We start from the raw sequence: 27,217 nt of genomic DNA, 5'->3' as shown, positions 1-27,217 counted from the left end.
TTTTTCTGTTTTTTTTTTGGGATTTTCCCCCTCCTCTCCCCCTTTCATTTCAACCCTCCCACCCCCAAAAATTCACATTTTTTACCCCAAAATTGAATTTTTTCCCCCCAACCTAAAGAACTTTCCAGCTCAAAATGAGAATTAAATATTAAAATTCCCCCAAAAAATAAAAAACCAAAACTCAAATTTTTCCTTTTGACCAAAAATTCTTTTTTTTTTATTTTTTTTTTCCATTTTATACCAACAGATGTTAAAAAATACAGATTGTTTTACAAGAATAGCACCAGGTTTTGACTTTTTTTGGTGTTTTTTAACTCATATCCTACACGAACTCTCCTGCAGGGGGGAGGAAAAGGGGAAAAAAATTGGGATTTTTTTTGCTGGATTGGGAAAATCTCAATTTTTCATTTTATTTTTAGGGGGGAAAAAAGGGAATTTTGACATTCCCACCTCCACCTGACCTCGAAAAGAAGAGAATAAATAAATATAAATTGGGTTTTTTTTAAAAATTCTGGTCTTGGCATGAGGTGGTTCCTCCCTGATTCGGGGTCAGCCCCTTCAGTGCAGAATTTCTCAGCTCTTTTTTGGGGGAAATCCCATTTTTTGGGGGGTTTTTATTCTTATTTTTAAAGGATTTTTGTGGGGTTTTCATTCTTATTTTTAAAGAATTTTTCCCGGGGTTTTTCTTCTTATTTTTTAAGGATTTTTATGGGTTTTATTCTTATTTTTAAGGAATTTTTTGGTGGGGTTTTTCTTTATTTTGAAATGATTTTTTCTGGGTTTTATTCTTATTTTTAAGGAATTTTTGTGGGGTTTTATTCTTATTTTTAAGGAATTTTTTGGTGGGGTTTTTCTCCTTATTTTTAAGGAATTTTTTTCTGGATTTTTCTTCTCATTTTTAAAGAATTTTTGGTGGGGTTTTTATTTATTTTAAAAGAATTTTTTCTGGGTTTTTCTCCCAATTTTTAAGAAATTTTTGTGGGTTTTTTTTTCTTATTTTTAAGGAATTTTTTCTGGGTTTTCCTTCTTATTTTTAAGGAATTTTTTGTGGTGTTTTTATTTATTTTTAAGGAATTTTCTGTGGGGGTTTTTCTTTATTTCTAAGGAATTTTTTCTGGGTTTTCCTTATTTTTAAAGAATTTTTTCTGGGTTTTCCTTCTCATTTTTAAGGAATTTTTTTCTGGGATTTCCTTCTCATTTTTAAAGAATTTTTTGTGGTGTTTTTCTTCATTTTTAAGGGATTTCTGCGAGGTTTTCCTGTATTTCTAAAGAATATTTTGCGGGATTTTCTTTATTTCTAATCAATTTCTCACGAGGTTTCTCTTATTTTTAACGAATCCTTTCCAAAAACCCGAACAAACAAAAAAAAAAACCCAAACAACCACACCCAAAAAAACCCCAAAAAAACCCCAAAAAATCCAAATATTTTTGTTTTTGTTGTTTTTTACAAGAAGCAGACGGGGCCGAGGTCGATCCCAAACTCCTGCTGGGGCCCCCCAATGTCCAAGGGCGCCACGTCCACGATGGGCAGGCGCGAGGTTTTCTGCGAGCGATACTCCAGGACGGTCCGGCCCCACCTCCCCGTGTGTTTCTGGGGGAAAAAAACCCAAAATCGGGGTCACGGCAGCGGCCACGGCGCGGCCGGAGCCTGCCCAGAGCGGCTGGAACCCAAACTGGGCACTGGGAACTGAGGGGAACACGCTTGGTGGGGTTGGGAGGGGAAATTGGGGTTATTTAAGCTTCCAGGACCTGCCCAATCTCAGTGTGAAACCAAGTTTATCATTAGCATTGGGAAATGGGTTGTTTAATCTTCCAGGACCTGCCCAATCTCAAAATGGGGTTGTTTGATCTTCCAGGACCTGCCCAATCTCAGTGTGAGCCCAAATTTAGAAAAATGGGTCATTTAATCTTCCAGGACCTTCCCAATCTCAGTTTGAGCCCAAATTTAGAAAAATGGGTCATTTAATCTTCCAGGACCTGCCCAATCTCAAAATGGGGTTGTTTGATCTTCCAGGACCTTCCCAATCTCAGTTTGAGCCCAAATTTAGAAAAATGGGTCATTTAATCTTCCAGGACCTGCCCAATCTCAAAATGGGGTTGTTTGATCTTCCAGGACCTGCCCAATCTCAGTTTGAGCCCAAATTTAGAAAAATGGGTCATTTAATCTTCCAGGACCTTCCCAATCTCAGTTTGAGCCCAAATTTAGAAAAATGGGTCATTTAATCTTCCAGGACCTGCCCAATCTCAAAATGGGGTTGTTTGATCTTCCAGGACCTGCCCAATCTCAGTGTGAGCCCAAATTTAGAAAAATGGGTCATTTAATCTTCCAGGACCTTCCCATCTCAGTTTGAGCCCAAGTTTAATCTTCCAGGACCTTCCCAAGCCAAATTTATCATTAGCACTGGAAAATGGGGTTGTTTAATCTTCCAGGACCTTCCCAACTCGAAATTATCATTAGCACTGGAAAATGGGGGAAAATGGGGTTGGTAATCTTCCAGGACCTTCCCAATCTCAGTTTGAACCCAAGTTTAGAAAAATGGGGTTATTTGATCTTCCAGGACCTTCCCAATCTCAGTGTGAGCCCAAATTGATCAATAGGATCAGAAAATGGGGTTATTTAATCTTCCAGGACCTTCCCAAATCAAAATTATCATTAGCATTGCAAAATGGGGTTGGTTAATTTTCCAGGACCTTCCCAATCTCAGTTTGAACACAAATTTAATCTTCCAGGACCTTCCCAATCTCAGTTTGAACCCAAATTTATCATCAGTATTGGAAAATGGGGTTATTTAATCTTCCAGGACCTTCCCAATCTCAGTTTGAACCCAAGTTTATCCTTAGCATTGGAAAATGGGGTTGTTTAATCTTCCAGGACCTTCCCAATCTCAGTGTGAAACCAAATTGATCATTAGGATCAGAAAATGGGGTTATTTAATCTTCCAGGACCTTCCCAATCTCAGTTTGAGCCCAAATTTAGAAAAATGGGTCATTTAATCTTCCAGGACCGCATTTCACACTGACCAATTCCTCCTTCCCCGGGCCCCCCACCCCCCGACCCCCAGCCCCCAGACCCCCCAGACCCCCCAGACCCCCCAGACCCCCCAGACCCCATTTCCCCTCCCCACTGACCGTGCAGCCGTCCTCCAGCACGCTGTAGGTGAACCTCCTCCCCCTGGGCACCTCCTGGGCACCCCCAGACCCCAAACCCCCCTGGCACCCCTGGCACCCCCCAGACCCCTCAACCCCTCCTGGCACCCCCAGACCCCCCAAACCCCCCTGGGCACCCCCCAGACCCCCTCACTGACCGTGCAGCCGTCCTCCAGCACGCTGTAGTGAACCTGCTCCCCCTGGCACCCCTGGGCACCCCTGGGCACCCCCCAGACCCCCCCTGGGCACCCCTGGGCCCCCACCCCAGACCCCCAAACCCCCCCTGTGCACCCCCAGACCCCCCAAACCCCCACGGGCACCCCCCAGACCCCCTCCACTGACCGTGCAGCGTCCTCCAGCACGCTGTAGGTGAACCTGCTCCCCCTGGGCACCTCCTGGGCACCCCCCGACCCCCCAAACCCCCCCTGCACCCCCTGGGCACCCCCAGACCCCCATACCCCCCAAACCCCCCCTGGGCACCCCCCAACCCCCTCACTGAACCGTGCAGCCGTCCTCCAGCACGCTGTAGGTGAACCTCCTCCCCCTGGGCACCTCCTGGGCACCCCCCAGACCCCCCAAACCCCCCCTGGGCACCTCCTGGGCACCCCCCAGACCCCTCAAACCCCTCCTGGGCACCCCCATACCCCCCAAACCCCCCCTGGGCACCCCTGGGCACCCCCAGACCCCCCAGACCCCCCCTGGGCACCCCCCAGACCCCCTCACTGACCGTGCAGCCGTCCTCCAGCACGCTGTAGGTGAACCTGCTGTTGCCCTCGGCGCGGATCTCCACCTCGTTGGAGCCCTGCAGCAGCAGCGCCTTGCCCAGCGTGCCCGAGGTGCCATCCAGGTAGGCCACGCTGTTCCTGCAGTGGTAGGTGACGTTCTGCCAGCCCTCGGACGACAGCAGCCGCAGGAAGGTCAGCTGGATGTTGGCCGTGCTGGGCGCCAGCTCCTCAGAGCCGTAGCTGAACTGCGGGGGACAGGGAGGCTCTCAGGTGGGGGGTTTGGGGGCTTTTTGGGGAGTTTTGAGGGGTTTTGAGGGGTTTTCGGGGGTTTTGGGGCTTTTTTGGGGCTTTTTTGGGGAATTTCCGATGGCAAGAGTTCCATGGAAGGCTCAAAATCAGCTGGTTCTGATCCAAACCCCATCAATGTCACCCCAAGGAAGGACAGGATTTCCATAAAATCCCTAAATCCACCAATATCTGATCCAGTTTCACCCCAAAGAAGGACAGGAGCTCCAAGATTTCCATAAAATCCCTAAATCCACCAATATCTGATCCAGTTTCACCCCAAAGAAGGACATCAGCTCCAAGACTTTCATAAAACCCTCAAATCACCCAATATCTGACAGAACCCCCCAAAATCCCACCTCAAGCATGGACATCAACCTCCAAGATTCCATAAAATCCCAAAATCCACCAGTACCTGACAGAACCACCCAAAATCCCACCTCCAGCATGGACACGAGCTCCAAGATTTCCATAAAATCCCAAAATCCACCAGTACCTGACAGAACCCCCCAAAATCCCACCTCCCTGAAGGACACGACCTCCAAGACTTCCATGTTTCACCTCCCTGAAGGACACGACCTCCAATTTTTCCATAAAATCCCAAAATCCACCAATACCTGACAGAACCACTAAAATTTCCACCTCAAGCATGGACATCAACTCCAAGATTCCATAAAATCCCAAATCCACCAATATCTGACAGAATCACCCAAAATCCCACCTCCCTGAAGGACACGAGCTCCAAGATTTCCATAAAATCCCAAAATCCACCAATATCTGATCCAAACCCCATCAATCTCACCCCAAAGAAGGACACGACCTCCAAGACTTTCATAAAACCCTCAAATCACCCAATATCTGACAGAACCACCCAAAATCCCACCTCCAGCATGGACACAACCTCCAAGTTTTCCATAAAATCCCAAAATCCACCAATACCTGACAGAACCACCCAAATCCCACCTCCCTGCATGGACATCGACCTCCATTTGATTGTCCATAAAATCCCTCAAATCCACCAATCTCTGACAGAACCACCCAAAATCCCCCCTCCAGCATGGACACGACCTCCAATTTTTCCATAAAATCCCAAAATCCACCAATACCTGATCCAAACCCCATCAATCTCACCCCAAAGAAGGACACGACCTCCAAGACTTCCATACAATCCCAAAATCCACCAATAGCTGACAGAACCACCCAAATCCCACCTCCAGCATGGACACGAGCTCCAAGATTTCCATAAAACCCTCAAATCACCCAGAACCCCCCCCAAAATCCCACCTCCCTGAGGGACACCAGCCCCCACCTTCCTGCCAGCCTCCACCCCACCCTCCTCCCTCGGTGGCCACGCACGTGGAAGCCGCCGTTGATGGTCTCGCCGAACCAGACGTGTTTCTTCTCCTTGGCCTTGCTGCTCCACCAGTTCTTCCTGGGCACGCTGCCGGGGCTGGGGTACACGCACGTCGCCCCCGTGGCCAGGTTGCAGAAGACCTTGATGGCGTCCAGGGTGCAGCCCTGGTTGGGGTCGATCCAGTAATCGCCTGCGGAGGGACGGAGGGAGGGACAGACAGCCCCTGGTGGGGTCAGCGCTGGTGGGGGGCGCGGGGGGCCGGGAGGGGATGGAGGGGACGAGGAGGGGGCACGGGGATGGAGGTGGGGGGGTGAGGATGGACAGAGGGATGGACAGAGGGATGGAAATGGGGATGGAAATGGGGATGGACACAGGGATGGACAGAGGGATGGAAACGGGGATCGACACAGATGGACAGAGGGATGGACGCAGATGGACATAGGGATGGACAGAGGGATGGATAGGGATGGACAGAGGGATGGACAGAGGGATGGACAGAGATGGACACAGGGATGGAAACGGGGATGGACACAGGGATGGACACAGGGATGGACACAGATGGACACAGGGATGGACAGAGGGATGGACACAAGGATGGAAATGGGGATGGAAACGGGGATTGACACAGATGGACAGAGGGATGGACACAGATGGACAGAGGGATGGACAGAGATGGACACAGGGATGGAAACGGGGATGGACAGAGGGATGGAAACGGGGATGGACACAGGGATGGACAGAGGGATGGACACAGGGATGGACAGAGGGATGGACACAAGGATGGAAACGGGGATGGAAATGGTGATGGACACAGGGATGGACACAGGGATGGATGCAGATGGACAGAGGGATGGAGAGAGGGATGGAGAGAGGGATGGAAATGGGGATGGAAACGGGGATTGACACAGGGATGGACAGAGGGATGGAACGGGGATCGACACCGATGGACAATAGGGATGGGACGCAGATTGACACGGATGGTAAACCGGGATGGACAACAGGGCTGGACCACAGGGAGTGAACACGATGGACAGAGGGATGGAAAAGGTATTAGACAGAGGGATGAAGCAGGATGGACATGGACACAGAATGGACACAGCTGGACACCGGGTATGGACGAGGATGGACAGGATGGACAGAGGTGGATGGAAATGGGGATGACAACGGGATGACATATGGACAACATAGGGACGTATTATCAGGATTTGGACACATGGATAGAGAGGGATGGACACAGGGATGGACGGAGGGATGGACACAGATGGAAACAGGGATGGACACAGGGATGGACACAGGGATGGACACAGGGATGGATGCAGATGGACAGAGGGATGGAGAGAGGGATGGAGAGAGGGATGGAGATGGGGATGGACACAGGGATGGACACAGAGATGGACACAGAGATGGACACGGACACAGGGATGGACACGGACACAGATGGACACGGATGGACATGGATGGACATGGATGGACACAGATGGACACAGATGGACACAGGGATGGACATAGATGGACGCAGATAGACATGGATGGACACAGGGACGGACACAGATGGACGGACACACGGCCGGAGCCTGTCGCTCACCGCTCTTCCAGTCGGGGTGGCAGAGTTTGATGTCCCGGCAGGTCCTGGCCGGGTTCTTGCGGGAGCCCTCGGGGCTGCGGATGCTCTCGATCTGGTTGTTGAGGGCCTTGAGGGTGGCGTCCACCTCGGCGTCGTGCGGCCGCAGCCCCGGCGCCGCCTCGTCCGCCCGCATGTAGCGCCCGGGGTCGGGGCCCTTCTCGGGCTGGCCCAGCCCCGCGAACGCCGACATGTCGATACCGGTGCCGGGGGGCCCGGGGGGGCCGGGTGGGCCGGGGTTCCCGGGGGGACCCTGAGCGAGGGAGGGAGGGAGGGAGGAGCGGTCACGGGGTGATTGGATGGGGCTTGGATCCCACTGCCGGCTTGGATCCCTCCTGCCCTCTGGATTCCCTCTGTCCCCTGCTGGATCCCTCTGCCTGCTGGATCCCTCTGTCCTCTGCTGGATCCCACTGCCTGCTGGATCCCTCTGTCCCCTGCTGGATCCCTCTGCCGGCTGGATCCCTCTGCCTGCTGGATCCCTATGTCCCCTGCTGGATCCTTCTGTCCCTCACATGATCCCCCTCTGTCTCTGCTGCTGGAATCCTACTGCCCTGCTGGATCCTCTGTCCCCTCTGATCCCTCTGTATCCACCCTGCTGGATCCCTCTGTTCCCCACAGGATCCCTCTGTCCCCTGCTGGATCCCTCCTCTGCAGGATTGGTCCCCTCTTGGATCCCCTCTCCTCCACAGGATTGGTCCCCTCCTGGATCCTTTCCCTCCTGGACCCCCCTCTCCTCCTGGATCCCCTCTCCCCACAGGATCTCTCCCCTCCTGGATCCCCTTTTCTCAGCAGGATTGGTCTCCTGCAGGATCCCCTCCCCTCCCGAATCCCTCCCCTCCCAGACCCCTCCCAGACCCCTCCTGGACCCCTCCCTGATCCCCTCCCGGGCCGCTCCTGGATCCTTCCCGGATCCCCCTCCCGACCGCTCCCGTACCCCTCCCGGACCCCCTCTCAGACCCCTCTCAGATCCCCTCCCCCCTCCCGGACCCCTCTCAGATCCCCTCCCAGATCCCCTCCCCTCCCGGACCCCTCTCAGACCCCTCCTGGACCCCTCCCCCCCCAGACCCCTCCCGGATCCCTTTTTGCCCCCACTCCCCTCTCACCGCCGGGCCGGGCTCGCCGCTCCTCCCGCGGGGTCCCGGGGGTCCGATGGGCCCGGGCATCCCATTGGAGCCGTCCTTGCCCGAGGGGCCCACGGGGCCGGGGGGACCCTAAAAAACCCCAACGAGGGCTCAGGGCACGGCAGGGCCGGGGCTGCCACTCCCGGGCTGGCACCGCGTTCCGGGGCCCGCCCCCCGTTTTCTCCCCCTTGCCCCTTTTACAATCCCCAAAATCCCAGAACTTACCCTGGGCCCAGAGGGACCCGCGGGGCCGGCGGCGCCCTGGTCTCCAGAGGGGCCCTGGAGCGATGGAGGGGATGGAGGGTTTGGGATCGCACGGGAGATGGGGGGTGTGGGGTGGGGGGTGGGACTTTTTGGGGGGGGAAGTCATCGGGGCAGGTTTTTATTTGGGGTTCGGGATTCGGGGTGTGGGGTGTGGGATTTGGGAGGGTGGTTGGTGGGAATTTTGGGGGGGTGGGATTTGGAGTATGGGATATGAGATTTGGGGTGTGGCATGTGGGATTTGGGGTTTGGGATTTGGGGTGTAGGATATGAGATTTGGGGTATGGGATTTGGGGTGTGGGGTGTGGGATTTGGGGTGTGGATGTGACTTTGGGGTGTGGGGTGTGGCGTTTTTGGGGTGTGGGCTGTGGCCATTTGGGGTGTGTGCTTTGGGGTGTGGGTTTTGGGCTGTGGGCTTTGCGGTGTTGAGCTTTGGAGTCTGGAGCTATGCGATTTGGGGTGTGGGCTGTGGGCTGTGGCCGTGTGAGCTTTGGGGTGTGGGGTTTGGGGTGGTGGGCTTTGGGGTGTGGCCTCTGCCGCTTTGGCGTGTGGGGTGTGGGGTGTGGGCTTTTGTCCTGATTGGGGTGTGGCTTTGGATTGTGGGTGTGTCTTTGGGGTGTGGTGCTGGGCTTTGGGGTGTGGGGTGTGGGATTTGGAGCGTGGGCTCTGGGGTGTGGGGCTTTTGGAGTGTGGGGCGTGGGATTTGGCGTGTGGGATGTGAAATTTGGGGTCTGCGATTTTTGAAGATATGGGGATATGAGTTTTGGGGTGTGGGCTTTGGGGTGTGGGATTTGGGATGTGGGGTGTGGAGCTTTTGGGGTGTGAGCTTTTGGGGCGCGAGCTTTTTGGATTTGGGCTATGAGAACTTTTGGCAGTGTGGGGGTGGTGTTGGGCTTTTTGGCTTTGGGATTTGCGGGTGTGGGCTGTGCGCTTTGGGGTGTGGGATTTTGACGTGTGGGGCTTTGGGGTGTGCATTTTGGGGGTGTTGGGCTGTGCGCTTTGGGTGTGGGCTTGCCGTGTGGGCTTTGGGTAGTGGGCTTTGGGTGTGTGGGTGCCGGATTTGGGGTGTGTGGCCCTGTGGGGGCTGCGTCCCACCCCCCGAGCACTTACGGGGGGCCCGGGCACGCCCCTGGGGGCCGGTGACGCCCCGGTGGCCCGCCTCCGGCCGCGCTCGCCCGCCTCCGCCCTGCCCTCGCCTTTTGTCCCCCGGGCGCTTGCCCTGGGGACCCCCTGCGGGTGCCAACGGGGTCTCCCAATCACTGGGGGTACCCCAGAACCTTGGCACCCCCGCCCCGAACCGGGTCCTTGTGAAATTCTGCGGCGGTGCTTTGTCTGGGGTTTGTCTGCTGCTGGGTCTGGGTGTCTTTCTGTGTGTGTAGCTTACCTTGCGTGGCATGGGTCTTTTTCTGGGGGTTCTGTTTCTGGGGGGTGGGGGTGGGTTGTGTGACCTTTCCTGGGGCTCTGCCGATTGGTGCTCTGGGGGGATCTGGTGTGGTTCTTTGGTCTTATCTGTTGGGGGGGTCCTAGGGGGTTCTGGTGGTCCTGGGGTGTGTATCTGGTGTTGGTTTCTGGTATGGTTTGGGAAGGATATTCTTTTTTGTAGGTCTGGTGGTGATCTCTGCTTTTGGGGTGTGAATTCTTGTTGGTGTTTGGTTCTTTCTGTGGGGGTCTTTGGTTTTTCATCTGACCTGTCTTGGAGCAAGGGGGGATTGTTGGTGGGGGGTTTGGGGGGGGGTTGTGGTTTTGTTTGGTGGGTGTTGTGTTGGTAGAGTGTTCTGGGGCTGGTTTCTGTTATATTCTATGTGGTCTGTTATTATTGGGTTCTTGGCTGATTTTCTTTCTGTGTGTCTGATCCTTTTGGGTGTTTACATTTCTGGTTAGTTTCTCTTTGGTGTTCGGTTATCTTATTTGATCTGGGGGGTCTTGATGTTTTGTTAAATCTTTTCCTTCTGTTTGTTTCGTGTGGGGCTTGTTTTTTATAGCTTTGTTTTATTTGGGGAAGTTTGGGTGTTATTTGCAGAATTATGAAGCTGTTCTTTGTAGTAAGTGTCTTGTGTTACCTTAGTTATTGCTTCGGTTTCTTTTTTACTTAATGGGTAGTAGTTGTATCTGGTGTCTGTGTGTTTTAGTTCGGGTTCGGTGAGGGGTTTTATCTCTCGCTGTGGCTGAAGGATCGTGAGTTGTTTACTTTGAGGTTTTTTCCTTGTTCTTAATATCTTGGCTGGTCTTTCCCTGGTAAGTGCCCTTCTTGTTCTTTGTGTTTTCCTTTCTGGGCTGCTATGTTTCTTATTCTTATAACTTCCTTTCTTTTTCTTCTTACTTGTTTGTTGGGAGTTACCTGGTTGGATTGTGAGGGAGGCTTTGTGGTTTATCTTTTTTATTAGTTCTGTCTTGTGAATTTAGTTGATGAATCTTTGTTTGAGTGTATATATCTTTTAATTCTTGTATTCATTTAAGTTTGTTGCCTTTGCAGTTAGTTGGTCTGCTGGTTGTGTTTTTTCGTTGTGTTTGTGGGATCTTATCTTTCTTGTTCTTTGAGTTTTATTCTTTTGATTCTGTTTGAGATGTCTGAGCGTTGGGAGTCTACTTTTTTCTGGTGGCTGATTCTGTCTGTCGTGGGTTCTGGGGGCCTGGTTCTGTCTTGTCTGGGGTTCTGGCTCTGTGGTTCTGCTTGGCTGGTTCTGTGTTCTGTCGGGATGGAGGGTTTGGGTCGTGGTGGGGGGTTCTTGGTTCCTGCTTTTGCGTTGCTAGGCTGTACTGGTGTGATCTGCTTGACTTGGGTTTCTGGGCTTATTCTGTGTTTTATGTTGTTCTTTGGTGGTTGGATTCTGTTCTTATTTTCTTTTTTATTCTTTTCTTTGGGATTCTTGTTTTGTTGGTCGTTATCCTGTTTGTTTGTTCTTTTTTGCTTATTTCTCGAGGAGTATGGTCTTTCTTATCATGAGTTTTCTTTTCCTTATGTTCTTTTCGTGATTTGTAGATTATCTTGTGTTCTGTGGTGTCTTGTTGAGTCTTTTTATCTTTTTCTCTTTTTGTGAATATCTTAGGTGAGTCTGTCTTATTTCTTTTTGTGGGTGTTTCTTTTCTTTTCTTGACATTATCTTGTTGTTTTTCTGAATTCTTACCTGGTTTTTGATGTCTTTCTTCTGTTCTTGTGTGCTTCTGTTGTATGTTCTGGTTGACTTGTTCTTATGTTTCTTTGGTTGGTTGGGTTACCTTCCTGGCTGTGTTTCTTTTCTTCGTATTTCTGTTACTTGCTGTCTTGTGTTCTTAGGAGTTCTTCTGGAGAATTTCGTTCATGAGACGTTAGTTTGTTTAGTTTGTGTGTGACTTGCTTAGCAAGTATTCCCCGTGTCTGGTCCTGGTCTTGTAGTGTGTATTGGGATTTTTTTGGTTATGCTTGTATAGTGTCTTCTTTTTTATTGTGGCATTGGATTATTTTTTTATGTAGGCAATGCTTTTGCATGTGTTCTTCTCTTTCTCTTTTTTTAAGTGTTTTTCGTGTGGGTGTGTTGGTGTTACTTGGGTGGTTTCTTATTAGGTCTTTGTATTTCTGAAATTGTTCATTGGTTTTTTTCTTTTCTTTTTCATTGATTCCTTATCTTCGAGGTTTGAGGTTTGTGAAGGGTGCTTCTTTCTGGGTTTGACTTTAGTTCCTTAGTATGGCGCATTGACTTGTATCTGGGGTTTCTTTTTACTTCGTTTTTCTGGGGTCTCGTGGTTCTTTTCTGTCTTGCCTTCTGTTTCATTGGTTCTGTTTTGTGTCTTTGTTTTTCATGTTTTCAGTTGTCTTTGTTGGTTGTTAAAGAGAAAGTGAGTGGTATTCTGGGGTCCTTTCCGTTCCTGGCTGGTCTGGGGGGGGGGGGGGGTCTGGGGGGGTGATCTTTTCTGGGTTTTCCTGGGCTGGGTTGTGGCGGTTCTGCCTTTCTGTTGTGGCTGGGGGGTTTTTCTGGTAGTGTTGGGATCTGTGTGTTGTCGGTTGGTGGGGTAAGGTTCTTAATCTTATGTTAATAGGGGTGACTGGGGCCTTTGTCTGTCCTGTCTGTCGTGTGCTGGTTAGTCGAGTTGGCTGATCATTTTCTTCTTCTGGTCTGTTTTCAGTTATCTTTGTACTTGTTGTGATCTTCTGGGTCTGTCTTGTGTGGGTGTCTGGGGGGGGCCTGCTGGGCTGATTCCTGGTCTGGGGCTGCCTTTCTGGGCTGTCTGGAGGGTGGTGACTGTCCTGGGTGGTCTGGCTGGTGGGGCGTGTCTGGTCTTGGGGGGGTTCTGGCCGTTCCCTTGTTCCTGTCTGTCTGGGGGTGTTCTGGGGTGGGCTGCTTTTGGGTCGTGGTCTGTGGGTTCTGTGGGTGGTGATTGGTGGTGTTCTGGGCTTGTCCTGTGGGGTTCTGGGGGGGGAATTCTGGGGCTGGTCTGGGGGGTCTGAGTGTGGGGGTGGTGGGGTTGAGGTTCCTGGGGGGGGTTTACCCTGATTCTTTAGTTTGGGGGTGTCTGGATCTGGGGTTCTTTGTTCTTGGCTGGTGGTTCTGGGGAGGTCTTGCTGTTTGTTCTGAATTCTTGGGTTTTGTGGCTGTTTGGTTGATAATCTGTTTAGTCTCTTCGCTTGTGGGATGTCTTTGTTGGTTCTTTCTTTCTGGTTTGTCTTTACTTTGTCTTGTTGTCTTTCTGTTTGAATTTCTTCGATTTTCTTAGTTGTCTTAATACTTATCTGGTGTGGTTCCTTGGTGTTCTTTAGTCGTTACTGTATGTTCTTTTCTTTAGAGTCGTTGGTGAAGTGTCTCTTGTCCTTGTTTATACTTCTTTGAGTACGTTTTTTTCTGGTTTGTGTGTTTGGGGGTTTGCTGTTATAAAATGCTGTTGTGGTCTATGATCTTTTTCTATTTTAATAGAATGTGTTGTTCTTTTTTTAGTTCTTTCTTGTTGGTGGTTATGCCTTTGGTCCTCTTTTGTGTTTGAGAAGATTTTACGGTCTTCTGTCTTAGGTAGTCATTATTTCCCTTGCTTCTTTTTTCCTTTAATGGCCTTGGTGGGAATTTGTCCGGGGTCTTGTTGGTTATGTAGGTTTGCGTTTGGGTCTTGTATTCTTTGTGGGAGGTTTCTGGCTGATTCGTTTTGTTGTGTTGCTTCTTGGGCGGTTATCCTGTTCTGTTTTCCCTTCTGTGTGAATCTAGAGGTTGGGTCTGTCTTGGTTAATGATGTGAGTAGGGTATTCTTTTTTGTTTGTGTCCTCTGGTTGATTCTATTCTGCTGGGGTCTGGGGTTTCTGGCTGCTGGGGTTCTGGTTTCTGGGGGGGGGGGGTACTGGGTGGTCTGGGCTGGTTGGGGCTGATGCTGAGGGTTCTGGGGGAGGTGGTTCTGAAGGTCTGGGATCCGTTGGGGGGGACTTTCTTCCTGGGCCTGTCGTGTTAGTGGGAATTTCTTTCGAGCTTCCATTGTTCTTGGGTTAGGGTGCGTTCTGTCTGGGGTCTGGGGGGGGAATTCCACTCACCGCCATCCGCCGGGCCGCCGCGGGGCCGGAGGGACCCATGGACCCTGACACCTGCAAGGGGGGAGATGAGGGGTCACCACCAGCGGGGAGGGGGTTTTGGGATTTGGGGATGGGATTTGGGGATGTGGATTGCGGGTGGGATTTTGTATTTGGGCTTTGGGATTTGGGGGTGGGATTGGGATTTGGGGGTGGGATTTGGGGATGTGGGGTTGTGCGGGTGGGCCTTTGGGCTTTGGGCTTTGGGGGTGGGCTTTGGCTTTGGGGTGGGCTTGGGCTGTGGGGGTGGGCTTTGGGGCTGTGGGCTGTGCGGGTGGGCTTTGGGCTTTGGGGTGGGCTTTGGGCTTGGGGTGGGCTTTGGGCTTTTGGCTTTGGGGGGTGGGCTTTGGGGCTGTGGGGCTGTGGGGTGGGCTTTGGGCTTTGGGGCTGTGGGGGGTGGCTTTGGGCTTTGGGCTTTGGCTTTGGGGGTGGGTTTGGGATTGGGCTTTCGGGTGGCTTTGGGCTTGTGGGGCTGTGCGGGTGGCTTTGGGCTTTGGATTTTGGTGGGCTTTGGGCTTGGGGGTGGGCTTTGGGGCTGTGGGGATTGGGTGGCTTTGGGCTTTGGGGCTGTGGGGCTGTGCGGGTGGGCTTTGGGCTTTGGGGCTTTGGGCTTTGGGGGTGGGCTTTGGGCTTTGGGTGGGCTTTGTGGGCTGTGGGGCTGTGCGGGTGGGCTTTGGCTTTGGGCTTTGGGGCTGTGGGGCTGTGCGGGTGGGCTTTGGCTATTGGGCTTTGGGGTGGGCTTTGGCTTTGGGGTGGGCTTTGGGCTGTGGGGCTGTGCGGGGGCTTTGGGCTTTGGGGCTGTGGGGCTGTGCGGGTGGGCTTTGGGCTTTGGGCTTTGGGCTTTGGGGGTGGGCTTTGGCTTTGGGCTTTGGGGTGGTGCTTTGGGCTGTGGGGCTGTGCGGGTGGGCTTTGGGCTGTGGGGGTGGGCTTTGGGCTTTGGGCTGTGGGGGTGGGCTTTGGGCTGTGGGCTTTGCGTGTGGGCTTTGGGCTTTGGGGGTGGGCTTTGGGCTTTGGGGGTGGGCTTTTGGGCTGTGGGGCTGTGCGGGTTGGCTTTGGGCTTTGGGGTGGGCTTTGGGCTTTGGGGTGGGCTTTGGGCTTTGGGGCTGTGGGGTGGGCTTTGGGCTTTGGGGGTGGGCTTTGGGGGTTGGCTTTGGGGCTGTGGTGGCGGTGCGGGTGGCTTGGGCTTTGGCTTTGGGGCTTTGGGCTTTGGGGGTGGGCTTTGGGCTTTGGGCTTTCGGGGGTGGGCTTTGGGCTGTGGGGCTGTGCGGGTGGGCTTTGGGCTTTGGGCTTTGGGCTTTGGTGGTGGGCTTTGGGCTTTGGGGTGTGGCTTTGGGCTTTGGGGCTGTGGGGTGTGGCTTTGGGTTTGGCTTTGGGCTGTGGGTTGGGCTTTGCGGCTGTGGGCTTTGGGCTTTGGGCCTGTGGGCCTGTGGGGGTGGGCTTTGGGGTTTTGGGCTTTGGGGCTGGGGGCCTGGCGGGGTGGGCTTTGGGCTTTGAGGCTGTGGGAACTGGGGGTGGGATTTGGGATTTGGGGATGTGGGGGGGGTCGGCTTTGGTATTTGGGGATGGGGGGTTGGGATCTGGGGTGTTGGGTTTGGCTTTGAGATGTTGGGGTGTGGCTTTGGGGTTTGGGATTTGGGATGTGGGATTCTGGGGGTGGATTGGGGATGGGGGATGGCGGCGGTGCTTTGGATTTGAGAATGGGGGAACTTTGGGCTGTGGATTTGGGATTTGAGGCTGTGGGGTTTGGGATTTGAGGCTGTGGGATTTGGGATTTGAGGCTGTGGGGTTTGGGATTTGGGGCTGTGGGATTTGGGATTTGGAGCTGTGGGACTGCACAGGGTGTGGAGTTTGGGATTTCGTGTTCCCAGCTGCCCAGGGCCCTGCAGGCGTTCCCAGTTTCATCCCCAGCTCATTCCCAGTCCCAGCTCCGGGAGCTCCCAGGCAGATCCCAAACCCGGAGCCGCTCCCGGGCGATCCCGAGCAGCTCCAGCCCCGGGATTCGGGATCATTCCCGGTAATTCCCGCCTCCCCCAGCCCGAGGGGCCCCCTCACCGTCTCTCCTCTGTCTCCCTGTTTTCCCGTGGGTCCCACGGGGCCGGGAGCGCCGGGAGCGCCGGGAGCACCGGGAGCGCCCACGGGGCCGGTCTCGCCTCGATCGCCCTGGAACGGGAACGGGAACGGGAACGGGAATCAGCTCGGGAATCTCGGGAATCTCAGGAATCAGCTCAGGAATCTCAGGAATCTCGGGAATTCCGGCCCGGGGGAAATCCGGGGTGAGCTCACCTTCACTCCTGCTGCCCCATCCCTGCCCGGGGGTCCGTCAGCACCGGGACTGCCCTGGGAAAAGAGAGAGGAAAAGAAAGAGGAAAAGGGGAAAGAAAGAGAAAGAGGAGAAAAGAGGAAAGAGGTAAAGACAAGAGAAAAGAAAAACATGGAAAAGCGGACAAGAAGCGGCCCCGAGCGAAACGACGAGCGCTTCCCGCTCTTACACTAGTGCACATCCGAGGAAGACGGAACCAGAGGAACACGACGGAAACAGAGAGAGACAAGAGGAACTGACAGCCCCCGCGGCCCGCGCCCTCGTCCACTCCGGTCCACAGACGCCGTGCCCCGTGCCCGCCCCGCGGCCCCGCACGACGGACCCGGGACCTCAGACGCGCAGGGACCGCTATGCCCGCCCCCGCACCGCCCGCGCGCCTCGCCACGGCACCCGCGCCCCGCGTCCCGGCCCCGACCGGCCCCGGGGCCCGCCCCGGCGGCCAGCCCGCGGCCCCGCGCGGCCACGAGCGCGCCCGCGGCCCGCAGCGGCCCAGCGGCCCGCGTCCACGCCCGTGGCCCTCGGGCCCCCCCGCGGCCCGCGCGCCGCCCGCGGCCCCGCGGCCCACCGGCCCGCCCCGCGGCCCGCTGCCCGGCCCCCCGCGGCCCCGCTGCCCCGCCCTCTGCCCCTGGCCCCGGCCGCGGCCGGCGGCCCCGGGCCCCGCCCGTGTGCCCCTCCCCGCTCCCCCGCCCGGCCCCGCCGCGGCCCCCGCTGCCCGCCCGTGCCCCCGGCCACGCGCCCGCCCCGCGGCCCCGCCCGCGCCCCCCTCCCCCGCGTCCCCGCCCGCTGGCCCTTCTCCCCGCTGCCACCCGCGGCCCGCCCGCGCCGCCAGCGGCCCGCGTCCCCGCCGCCCCGCTCGCGCCCCCGCGCCCCGCCCGCGGCCCCGCTAGCCCCTGTGGACCGCCCCGCCCACGCCCCGCCCCCCCGCCCCGCGGCCCGACCGCGGCCCTGCGGCCTCGGCCCACCCTCGCGCGAGCCCGCTAGCCCCGCCCGGCCCCTCCCCTCGTCTGCCACACGCGGGCCCCCGCGACCCGCCTCTCGGCCCCGAGCCGAGGCCCCGCGGCCACCCCCCGACGGTCCCGCGCGGCCCCCCGCGGGCCCCGCGGGCCCCCGCGCCCCGTCCCGGCAGGCCCGGCCCTCGGCCCAGCGTCGCACGCCCTCCTCCCCGCTGCCCCGTGGTTCCCGCCCCTGTCCCTCCCGCCGGCCACCATACGCCCCCCAGTCCCCGGTCCCCGCGGCCCCGCCCTGCGGGCCCCGCTGCCCCCCCGCGTCCCCTCCGGTCCCAGCCGTCGGCCTCCGGGCCCCTGTCATGTCCCCCGTGCACTCTCCCCTGGTCCCACCCGCGCCCCGCACCGGCGGAAGAGAGAACAGGCAACCCGCGCCAGACAGCTGCCCAGACGGCACACGCGCCCCTCGCACCCCGCTGACCCCGGCCGAGGCACGCGAGCCCCGCGCGGGCTTTTTTGGTGTTTCACCGGGGGTATGTGGAGTCCATTCCCTTTTCCCGCTCCCCTCCTGGGCTCGGATTTGCCTGGAGAGCATCCCCGCCGATGGAATGGATCCCCCCAGGACCTATCCCCCAGTGTCCCGAGCCTCCCTGCCCGGGCGCCTCACGCCGGTCCCGTCATGCCCCGGGGTCCCACGGGCCCCCCGGGTGTCCGCCGGTCAACCGGCAGATCCAGGGCGCTCCCTGTGTTTTCCAGGGCTCGCCCTAAAACAAAAACCAGAGGGAAAAAAAAAAAAAAAATAAATCCCCTGAGTGAGGCAGGGAATAAAAGCAGCAGAGATGGGAGGGAATAAATAAAACGAATGAACTAGAATACACACATGGAAATAAAAATAACAATGACAAGACAAATAAAACTGAAAATAGCAATAAACCTAAAAACTAAAAATAGAAATAAAAATAAACAATGGCAATAAAATATAAAATGCAAATACCCATCACCCTCCCATCCCCCTCCCCATCGCCACTAAACCCATCCCATCGACCTACACCCTCCCCCTGCCCGTTTAACCATAATCAGCATAGAGGGAGGGAAACCATACCACTCACATCCCCACTCCCCCTTCCCCATCCCCCTACCCCTCCCCATCCAATGACCCTCCCCTTGCCCCCTACCCGCCTTCGCGCGGGCGGCCTCCCTCCCCATCAACCATCGCCTGCCCCTCGCACCGCCCTCGCCTCCCCGCTCCCCTCCCCCTCCCCCTCCCCTCCCATCCCCTCCGCGCGCGGGCGGGCCTCCCACCTCCCCCTCCCCTCCGCCGCGCGGGGGCGTCCACTCCACCTCCACATCCCCCTCCCCCTTCCCCCCTTCCCCGTCCCCTCGCCGCGCGGGCGGGTCCCTCCCTCACCATCGCCCTACCCTCCCCCTCCCCGCCCCCTCCCCCTCCCCTCCCCCTCCCCCTAACCCACTCCCACGGCCCTTCCCCCTCCCCTCCGCCGCGCGGGCGGGCCTCACCTCCCCCTCCCCCTCCCCCCTCCCCGCACCCTCCCCCTGCCCCTCCCCCTCCAGCGCCCCCCGCGCGGGCGGCCTCCCCTCCCCCTCCCCACTCCCACTCCCCCTCCCCCTCCCATCCCCCGCCCTCCCCCTCCCCCTCCCCCCCCCCCCCACTCCCCTACCCTCCCGCGCGCGGGCGGGAATTCCAAACCCTCCTCGGGCACAAATTTCACCCCCCAGAGATTGCGGGGGGGGACGACACGAATTCCAGGTGGGAAAAAAGGTAAAAAATGGATCTGGAAAATTTGTCCTGCTGGTTCTGCCAGCGGGGAAAAACCTGGGGAGATTTTGGGAATTTTTTTGGGCATTGGGAAGAGAATCCCAAAAGCAGCGGGATGGGGATGAGCAGCTTCCATCACCCCCCAAAATCCTTCTGTGCCTCGGATTTCTCCCATTTCTTCCCGGACTTTGAGAATTTTTGGGGTTTTTGGGTGGTTTTGGGTTTTTTGGGGTTTTTTGGGGTGTTTTTGGGGGGGTTTTTGGGGTGTTTTTTTGGGGTTTTTTTCGGGTGGTTTTTGGGGAGTTTTTAGGTTTTTTGCCGCGGGTGTTCTCCTTGCTTGTCGGGGGTGTTTTGAGTTTTTTTTTAGGGCGCCAGGTTTTGTGGGGATATTTGGGGGTGGTTTTTGAGGATGTTGTTCTTCTTGGGAGTGTTTTTGGAGGGCGTTTTGGGGTTCTTGGCGGTGTTTTTTTGCGCGCGATTTTGGGGGCCGGGGGGGTTTCTTTGGGGGTCTTTTTCTGGGGTTTGTCTTGGGGGGCCTTTGGAGGGTGTTTTTGGGGAGCTTTTTGGGTTTTTTGAGGGGTTGGTTTTTTGGGCAGTGGTTTTTGGGTTGCATTTCTTTGGGTCCTTTGGCCGTTTTTCGGGAGGTGTTTTCGGTGGGGTGCCTTTGGGGGCGTTTTTGGGGTGTTTTGGGGGTGTTTTTGGGGGTTTTGGGTGGTTTTGGCCGCCCAGCCGGTTGTTAGCGCACCCCGACGCTGGGGAGTCTTTTTCCGCGGGTGGTTTTGAGGCTAGGGTTTTTGGACGTGTTTGTTTGGGGTGTTCTTTGGGTTCTCTTTGGGTGGGTGTTTTTGGCGTGTTTTTTGGCGTGGTTTTGAGCTTAAACAGTGGTACTTTTGAAGAAATGAGCCGCTGCCTTCTATGGGACCGGTAGCTTAGTTTGGTAGCGCTCGAGATTGGAGGTGCTTCTGGGGGTGTTGTGGTTTCTTTCTTTTGGGTGTTTCTCTGTGGGGTTGTTTTTCGAGGGTGCTTTTCGGGTGGTTTTTGGGAGTGTTTTTGGAGTGTTTTGCTCAACCGCAGGGGCTCCGGGCAAGCCCCGTGGAATCCCCTCTCTCCTCGCTGCCCTGGCAGCCCCACGATGCCACGCTGTCCTGCCAACCCCTGGGGACCGGGGGGACCGTCCGGACCCTGCGGGGACACCAAGGGAGGGGGGAGGGGTCAGCGGCGCTCGGGGGCTGCCGGAGGGGTCGGGGGGCGATGTCCCCAAAGCCCCCCCAAATACCGCGGGTCCGTCCTCGCCGGGCTCGCCCTTCTCGCCGGGGGGGCCGGCGGGGCCCTGCAGCCCCGGGTCCCCCGCCCGGCCCGGGGGTCCCGCGTCGCCCCTCGCCCCCTTGGGACCGTCCTTGCCCGCCGAGCCGGGGGGGCCGGGGGGGCCGGGGTTACCCTGAGAGAGAGAGAGAGAGAGAGAGAGCGGGGATGGAGGGAGATCCGAGGGGGTTCCGTGCTCCTCATCCATCACCCAGCGATCCCAGTTCCATCCCAGTGAATCCCAGTTTGCTCCCAGTTCCCCCCAGTTCCCCCCTCCAGTGACCCCAGTTTGCCCCCAGTCATCCCAGTTCCCCCCCCCCCGTTTCCTCTCCCATTTCCCCCCCAGTGAGTCCCAGTTCCCCCACCCAGTTCCCCCACCCAGTGACCCCCGTCCCCCCCCAGTTTCCGCCCCGTTCCCCCCCTGTTCCTCCCAATGATCCCCCGTTCCCCCCAGTGACCCCAGTTCCCCCCCCCAGTGATCCCAGTTTGCTCCCAGCGATCCCAGTTTGCTCTCAGCGATCCCAGTTCCTCCCAGTGATCCCAGTCCCCCCAGTGATCCCAGTTTTCCCCCAGTGACCCCAGTCCCCCCCAGTTCTCCCCAGTTCCCCCCCATTTCCTCCCAATGATCCCCAGTTCCCCCCAGTGACCCCAGTTCCCCCCCAGTGATCCCAGTTTGCTCCCAGTTCCCCCCAGTGACCCCAGTGACCCCAGTTCCTCCCAGTGACCCCAGTTCCCCCCAGTGATCCCAGTGATCCCAGTTCCCCCCCAGTAACCCCAGTTTGCTCCCAGTGACTCCAGTTCCTCCCAGTGACCCTAGTTTGCTCCCATTGACCCCAGTTTGCCCCCAGTGATCCCAGTTCCTCCCAGTGACCCCAGTTCCTCCCAGTGACCCCTCCAGTGACCCCCCAGTCCCCCCCAGTGATCCCAGTTGCCCCCCAGTGATCACAGTTCCCCCCCAGTGACCCCAGTTCCCCCAGTTCCCACCCAGTGACCCCAGTTCCCCCCAGTTCCCCCCGTGATCCCAGTTTTGCTCCCAGTTTGCTCCCAGTTCCCCACATTTCCCCCCCAGTTCCCCCCCAGTCCCCCCAGTTTCCCCCACAGTTCCTCCCCAGTTCCCCCACTTTCCTCCCAGTTCCCCAGTTCCCCCCCAGTGACCCCAGTTGCTCCCAGTGACCCCAGTCCCCCCCCAGTGATCTCAGTGATCCCAGTCCCCCCAGTGATCCCAATGTGGCTCCCAGTCCCCCCCAGTTTGCTCCCAGTTCCCCCCCAGTTCCCCCCAGTCCCCCCCAGTCGCCCCCAGCTCACATTGGGCCCGGGGGGTCCCACTCGTCCGGCGGCTCCCGGGAATCCGGTGGCTCCCTGGGCACGGAGGGGAGGGGGAGGGGTCAGACCCGGCCCCTCCCCCCCTCCCCTCCCCCTCCCCCACTCCCCTCCCCTCCCCTCCCCCACTCACCGGGGGTCCCTGAGCGCCCCGGGCTCCTTTGGGACCGGTGACACCGGTGGGACCCTGAGAGAGACAGAGCAGCGCTCAGGACACCCGGGAGGGTGGAATTCCCGAAATTCCCGGGATTTCCGGGATCGGGGAGATGGAATTCCCGGAATTCCCAGGATGTAGGAGCTGGAATTCCCAAATTCTTGAATTCCCAAATTCCCGGGATGGGGGAGCTGGAATTCCCCGAATTCCCGGGATGGGGGGGCTGGAGATTCCCGGGATGGGGGAGCTGGAATTCCCAAGATGAGGGAGATGGAATTCCCGGGATGAGGGAGCTGGAATTCCTGGAATTCCCAGGATGGGGCATCTGGAATTCCCGAATTCCCAGAATGGGGGAGCTGGAATTCCGGAATTCCCGGGATGAGGGAGCTGGAGATTCCCGGGATGGGGCAGCTGGAGATTCCCCGAATTCCCGGGATGAAGGAGCTGGAGATTCCCGAATTCCCGGGGTGGGGGAGCTGGAGATTCCCAAGATGAGGGAGGTGGAATTCCCGGAATTCCCAGGATGGGGAGCTGGAGATTCCCGGAATTCCCAGGATAAGGGAGCTGGAATTCCCAGGATAAGGGTGCTGGAGATTCCCGGAATTCCCAGGATAAGGGAGCTGGAATTCCCGGAATTCCCAGGATAAGGGGGCTGGAATTCCCGGGATGGGGGAGCTGGAATTCCCCAAATTCCCGGGATGTGGGAGCTGGAGATTCCCGAATTCCCGGGGTGGGGGAGCTGGAGATTCCCAAGATGAGGGAGCTGGAGATTCCCGGGATGGGGAGCTGGAATCCCTTCAATGGGGGGGCTGGAATTCCCAGGATAAGGGAGCTGGAATTCCCAGGATAAGGGTGCTGGAGATTCCCGGAATTCCCGGATAAGGGGCTGGAATTCCCGGGATGGGGGCTGGAATCCCGGATAAGGGGCTGAATTCCGGTAAGGACTGGAGATTCCCGGATTCCCGGAAAGGGGCTGGAATTCCCGAATTCCCGGGATAAGGGAGCTGGAATTCCCGAATTCCCGGGATAAGGGGGCTGGAATTCCCGAATTCCCGGGATAAGGGAGCTGGAATTCCCGAATTCCCGGGATGGGGGAGCTGGAATTCCAGGGATGGGGGTCTGGGCCGGGCTCACCTGCGGGCCGGGGGCTCCCGAGGGTCCCTGGGGTCCCGGGGCGCCGGCGTCGCCCTTCTGGCCCGGCTCGCCCTGCTCGCCCTTGGCCCCCGGCTGGCCATCGGCACCCTGGGACACAGCGCGGCGTCAGGGGACACTGGGGACACTGGGATGGACTGGGATGGACACTGGGATGGGCACTGGGATGGACACTGGGATGGACTGGGGCCACTGGGGACACTGGGATGGCCTGGGGACACTGGGATGGGCACTGGGATGGACACTGGGGACACTGGGATGGACTGGGATGGACACTGGGGACACTGGGATGGACACTGGGATGGACACTGGGGGACACTGGGATGGGCACTGGGAACACTGGGATGGACACTGGGGACACTGGGGGACACTGGGGACCTGGTGGACACTGGGATGGACTGGGGACACTGTGGATGGACACTGGGTGGACACTGGGATGGATCACTGGTGATGGGCACTGGGTGACTGGGGCACTGAGTTGGGGACACTGGGATGGGACACTGGGACATTGGGGACACTGGGATGGACTGGGATGGACACTGGGGACACTGGGACCACTGGGGACACTGGGACACTGGGGACACTGGGGACACTGGGAATGGCACTGGGTGGACACTGGAGGGTTGACACTGGGACAGGATGGTCACTGGATGGACACTGGGGACCTGGGGACACTGGATGGCACTGGTGGACACTGGGGACACTGGGATGGACACTGGGAACACTGGGATGGACACTGGGACTGCTGGGGACACTGGATGGGCACTGGGGTGGACACTGGGACACTGGGACACTGGATGGCACTGGGACACTGGGATGGACCTGGGACACTGGGGACACTGGGATGGGCACTGGGATGTCAGAACTCACCGGGGGTCCAGCGAATCCAGCGGGGCCGGGGGCTCCGGGCTCTCCGCGCTCTCCCTGGGGGGGACAGGGGGTGAAAATCCCGGGGGTGGGGCCAGGGTGGCACTGCCAGCACCGGGGGGGGGGACAGGTGGCACTTACGGGGGCACCGCGGGCACCGGCGGCTCCGGACGGGCCGGGGGGGCCGGACTCGCCCTGGGAAGGGAGGAAAGAGAGGAGGGGGGAGTTGGGGGGGATGGAGGGGTCTGTCCGGGTGGGATCCACCCCAGGGATCGGGTGGGATCAACCCAGGGATGGGTGGGATCTGCCCCAGGATGGGTGGGATCTGCCCCAGGGATGGGTGGGATCTGCCCCAGGGATGGGTGGGATCTGCCCCAGGGATGGGTGGGATCTGCCCCAGGGATCGGGTGGTATCCGTCCTGGGATTGGGTGGGATCCATTGCAGGGATTGGGTGGGACCCCCCCATGGATCAGGTGGGATCCATCACAGGGATCAGGTGGACCCCCCCCCATGGATCAGGTGGGATTCCCCCCATGGATCAGGTGGGATCATCACAGGGATCAGGTGGGATCCCCCCCATGGATCAGGTGGGATCCATCACATGGATCAGGTGGGACCCCCCCCCATGGATCAGGTGGGATCCATCACAGGGATCAGGTGAGATCCCCCCATGGATCAGGTGGGATCCCCCCCAGGGATCAGGTGGGATCCCCCCATGGATCAGGTGGGATTCCCCCATGGATCAGGTGGGATTCCCCCCATGGATCAGGTGGGATCCCCCATCATGGATCATGGTGGGATCCCCCCCATGGATCAGGTGTATCCCCCCATGGATCAGTGGATCCCCCCCATGGTGGGATCCCCCATGATCAGTGGATCCCCCCATGGCTTGGATCCCCCCCATGGATCAGGTGGGACCCCCCCCCATGGATCAGGTGGGATCCCCCCCAGGGATCAGGTGGGATCCATCACAGGGATCAGGTGGGATCCATCACAGGGATCAGGTGGGATTCCCCCCATGGATCAGGTGGGATCCCCCCATGGATCAGTTGGGATCCCCCCGGGGGTCCGGGCGGCGCCGCCCCTCTCTCACCTTCTCGCCGTTGGGGCCGGCGGGGCCGGGGGGGCCGATGGGACCGGTCAGACCCTGTGGGGACAGAGGGGACAGTGAGGCCACCGGGGGGGGGGGAGGGCCACCATGGACATCCCTCACCCACCGCCAGGAGGAGGAGGAGGAGGCCACCAGGAACATCCCAGGCTGGCCACCAGGAGTGTCCTTGACTGGCCACCAAGGCCACCCCACGCTGGCTACCAGGAGTGTCCTTGACTGGCCACCAGGAACATCCCAGGCTGGCCACCAGGAGTGTCCTTGACTGGCCACCATGCCACCCACGCTGGCTACCATGAATGTCCCATGCTGGCCACTAAGGCCACCCCAGGCTGGTCACCAAGGCCACCCCAGGCTGGCTCCAGGAGTTGTCCCAGGCTGGCCACCACCACAGCCACCCCACGCTGGCCACCAGGAGTGTCCTTGAGTGGCCACCAAGGCCACCCCACGCTGGCCACCAAGGCCACCCCGGGCTGGTCACCAAGGCCACCCCGGGCCGGCCACCATGAGTGTCCCAGGCTGGTCACCAAGGTCACCCCAGGCCGGCCACCACGGCCACCTCAGGCTGGTCACCATGAGTATCCCAGGCTGGCCACCAGGAGTGTCCCAGGCTGGCCACCAAGGCCACCCCATGCTGGCCACCAGGAGTGTCCCAGGCTGGCCACCAAGGCCACCACAGGCGGTCACCATGAGTGTCCCAGGCTGGCCACCACGGCCACCTCAGGCTGGCCACCAAGGCCACCCCAGGCTGGTCACCAAGGCCACCCCAGGCTGGCCACCAGGAGTGTCCCAGGCTGGCCACCAAGGCCACCCTGGGCCGGCCACCAAGGCCACCCCAGGCTGGTCACCAGGAGTGTCCTTGACTGGCCACCAAGGCCACCCCACGCTGGCCACCAAGGCCACCCCGGGCTGGTCACCAAGGCCACCCCAGCGGCCCCAGAGTGTCCCAGCTGGCACCAAGGCCACCCCGGCCGGCCACCAAGCCACCCCAGGCTGGTCACCAGGATGTCCTGGACTGGCCACCAAGCCACCCCACGCTGCCACCAAGGCCCCCTGGCTGGTCACCAAGGCCACCCCGCCGGCCACCATGATGTCCCAGCTGGTTACCAAGGTCACCCCGCCCGGCCACCAGGCCACCTCAGCTGGTCACCATGAGTGTCCCAGGCTGGTCACCAAGCCACCCCGGCCGGCCACCAAGGCCACCCCATGCTGGCCACCAGGAGTGTCCTTGACTGGCCACCAAGGCCACCCAGGCCGGCCACCATGAGTGTCCCAGGCTGGCCACCAAGGCCACCACAGGCCGGCCACCATGAGTGTCCCAGGCTGGCCACCAAGGCCACCTCAGGTTGGCCACCAAGGGCACTCCAGGCTGGTCACCAAGGCCACCCCAGGCTGGCCACCATAAGTGTCCCAGGCTGGCCACCAAGGCCACCCCGGGCTGGTCACCAAGGCCACCCCAGGCTGGCCACCAGGAGTGTCCCAGACTGGCCACCAAGGCCACCCCAGGCTGGCCACCAGGGCTGTCCTTGCCCGTCCCCGTCCCCGTGCCACTCACGCGAGCTCCGTCCTTTCCGGGCGCTCCCTCGGGTCCCTTCTCTCCGACGTCACCCTGCGGGATGTCACAGGGCCAGCGTGAGCCCAGCTGAGCCCCGCTGGCCCTGGTGGCACCCCCGTGTCCCCGTCACTCACCCTGTCCCCCTTGGGACCGGCGATGCCAGCGGCTCCTCTCTCCCCGGGCATCCCCTGCAGCCCCGGCGGTCCCTGGGCACCGTTGGGGCCGGCGGGGCCGGTGGCACCCTAAAGCACCAAAAAGGGACATTATTGGGGTGTCACCACCCACCCCCGGGGTGGCACCGCCATGGGCGCTGTCCCCAAGTGTCACCCACCTTGGGTCCGTCGGTGCCGGGGGTGCCAGGGAGGCCGCGGGGCCCCTGCAGGCCCTGGGCACCGGGAGAGCCGCGCTCGCCGGGGAAGCCGCGCTCGCCCTGCGGGCAGGGGACAGCTCAGGGGACATGGGGACAGATCAGGGGACATGGGGACAGATCAGGGGACAGCTCAGGGGACATGGGGACAGCTCAGGGGATATGGGGACAGATCAGGGGACAGCTCAGGGGACCTGGGGACAGCTCAGGGGACATGGGGACAGCTCAGGGGACATGGGGACAGATCAGGGGACAGCTCAGGGACCTGGGACAGCTCAGGGGACTGGGGACAACCGCGACCACACGAGGGTGGCACTG

At 58.5% G+C, this 27,217-nt stretch overlaps 3 protein-coding genes across 3 annotated transcripts; all 3 read right to left on the bottom strand.

Moving 5' to 3' along the window:
* Positions 1-981: 981 nt before the first annotated feature.
* On the bottom strand, positions 982-16,387 carry LOC103824964 (collagen alpha-1(II) chain-like; the record flags this gene model as incomplete). Its single annotated transcript, XM_050984877.1, is given in 11 exon segments — positions 982-1,591; positions 3,875-4,117; positions 5,514-5,701; positions 7,097-7,385; positions 8,236-8,343; positions 8,479-8,532; positions 9,625-9,642; positions 9,644-9,744; positions 13,996-14,050; positions 16,088-16,195; positions 16,319-16,387. Coding segments are annotated over 11 exon segments (1,380 nt in total), but the record flags the coding sequence as incomplete, so codon positions are not given.
* Positions 16,388-16,703: 316 nt separating this feature from the next.
* Positions 16,704-17,894, bottom strand: LOC127060761 (uncharacterized). Its single transcript, XM_050984876.1, has one exon. The coding sequence runs from the start codon at positions 17,892-17,894 to the stop codon at positions 16,704-16,706; it is 1,191 nt and encodes a 396-aa protein (XP_050840833.1).
* Positions 17,895-17,962: 68 nt separating this feature from the next.
* On the bottom strand, positions 17,963-27,115 carry LOC127060760 (collagen alpha-1(II) chain-like). Its single transcript, XM_050984874.1, is given in 14 exon segments — positions 17,963-18,019; positions 18,021-18,063; positions 20,146-20,255; positions 20,350-20,511; positions 21,681-21,734; positions 21,829-21,882; positions 22,984-23,091; positions 23,872-23,925; positions 24,010-24,063; positions 24,963-25,016; positions 26,533-26,586; positions 26,667-26,774; positions 26,864-26,979; positions 27,094-27,115. Coding segments are annotated over 14 exon segments (1,050 nt in total).
* Between the last annotated feature and the right edge of the window lie 102 nt (positions 27,116-27,217).

The sequence above is a fragment of the Serinus canaria genome, chromosome 25 (genome assembly GCF_022539315.1).
Source record: "Serinus canaria isolate serCan28SL12 chromosome 25, serCan2020, whole genome shotgun sequence".
NCBI classification, from domain to species: domain Eukaryota; kingdom Metazoa; phylum Chordata; class Aves; order Passeriformes; family Fringillidae; genus Serinus; species Serinus canaria.
Note: the sequence above shows the minus strand (reverse complement) of the source record. Positions and strands in the feature narration are given on the sequence as shown.

Coding starts and splice junctions, on each gene's coding strand:
- LOC127060761 (XM_050984876.1), bottom strand. CDS start 17,894: ATGCTCTCCAGGCAAATCCGAGCCCAGGAGGGGAGCGGGAAAAGGGAA.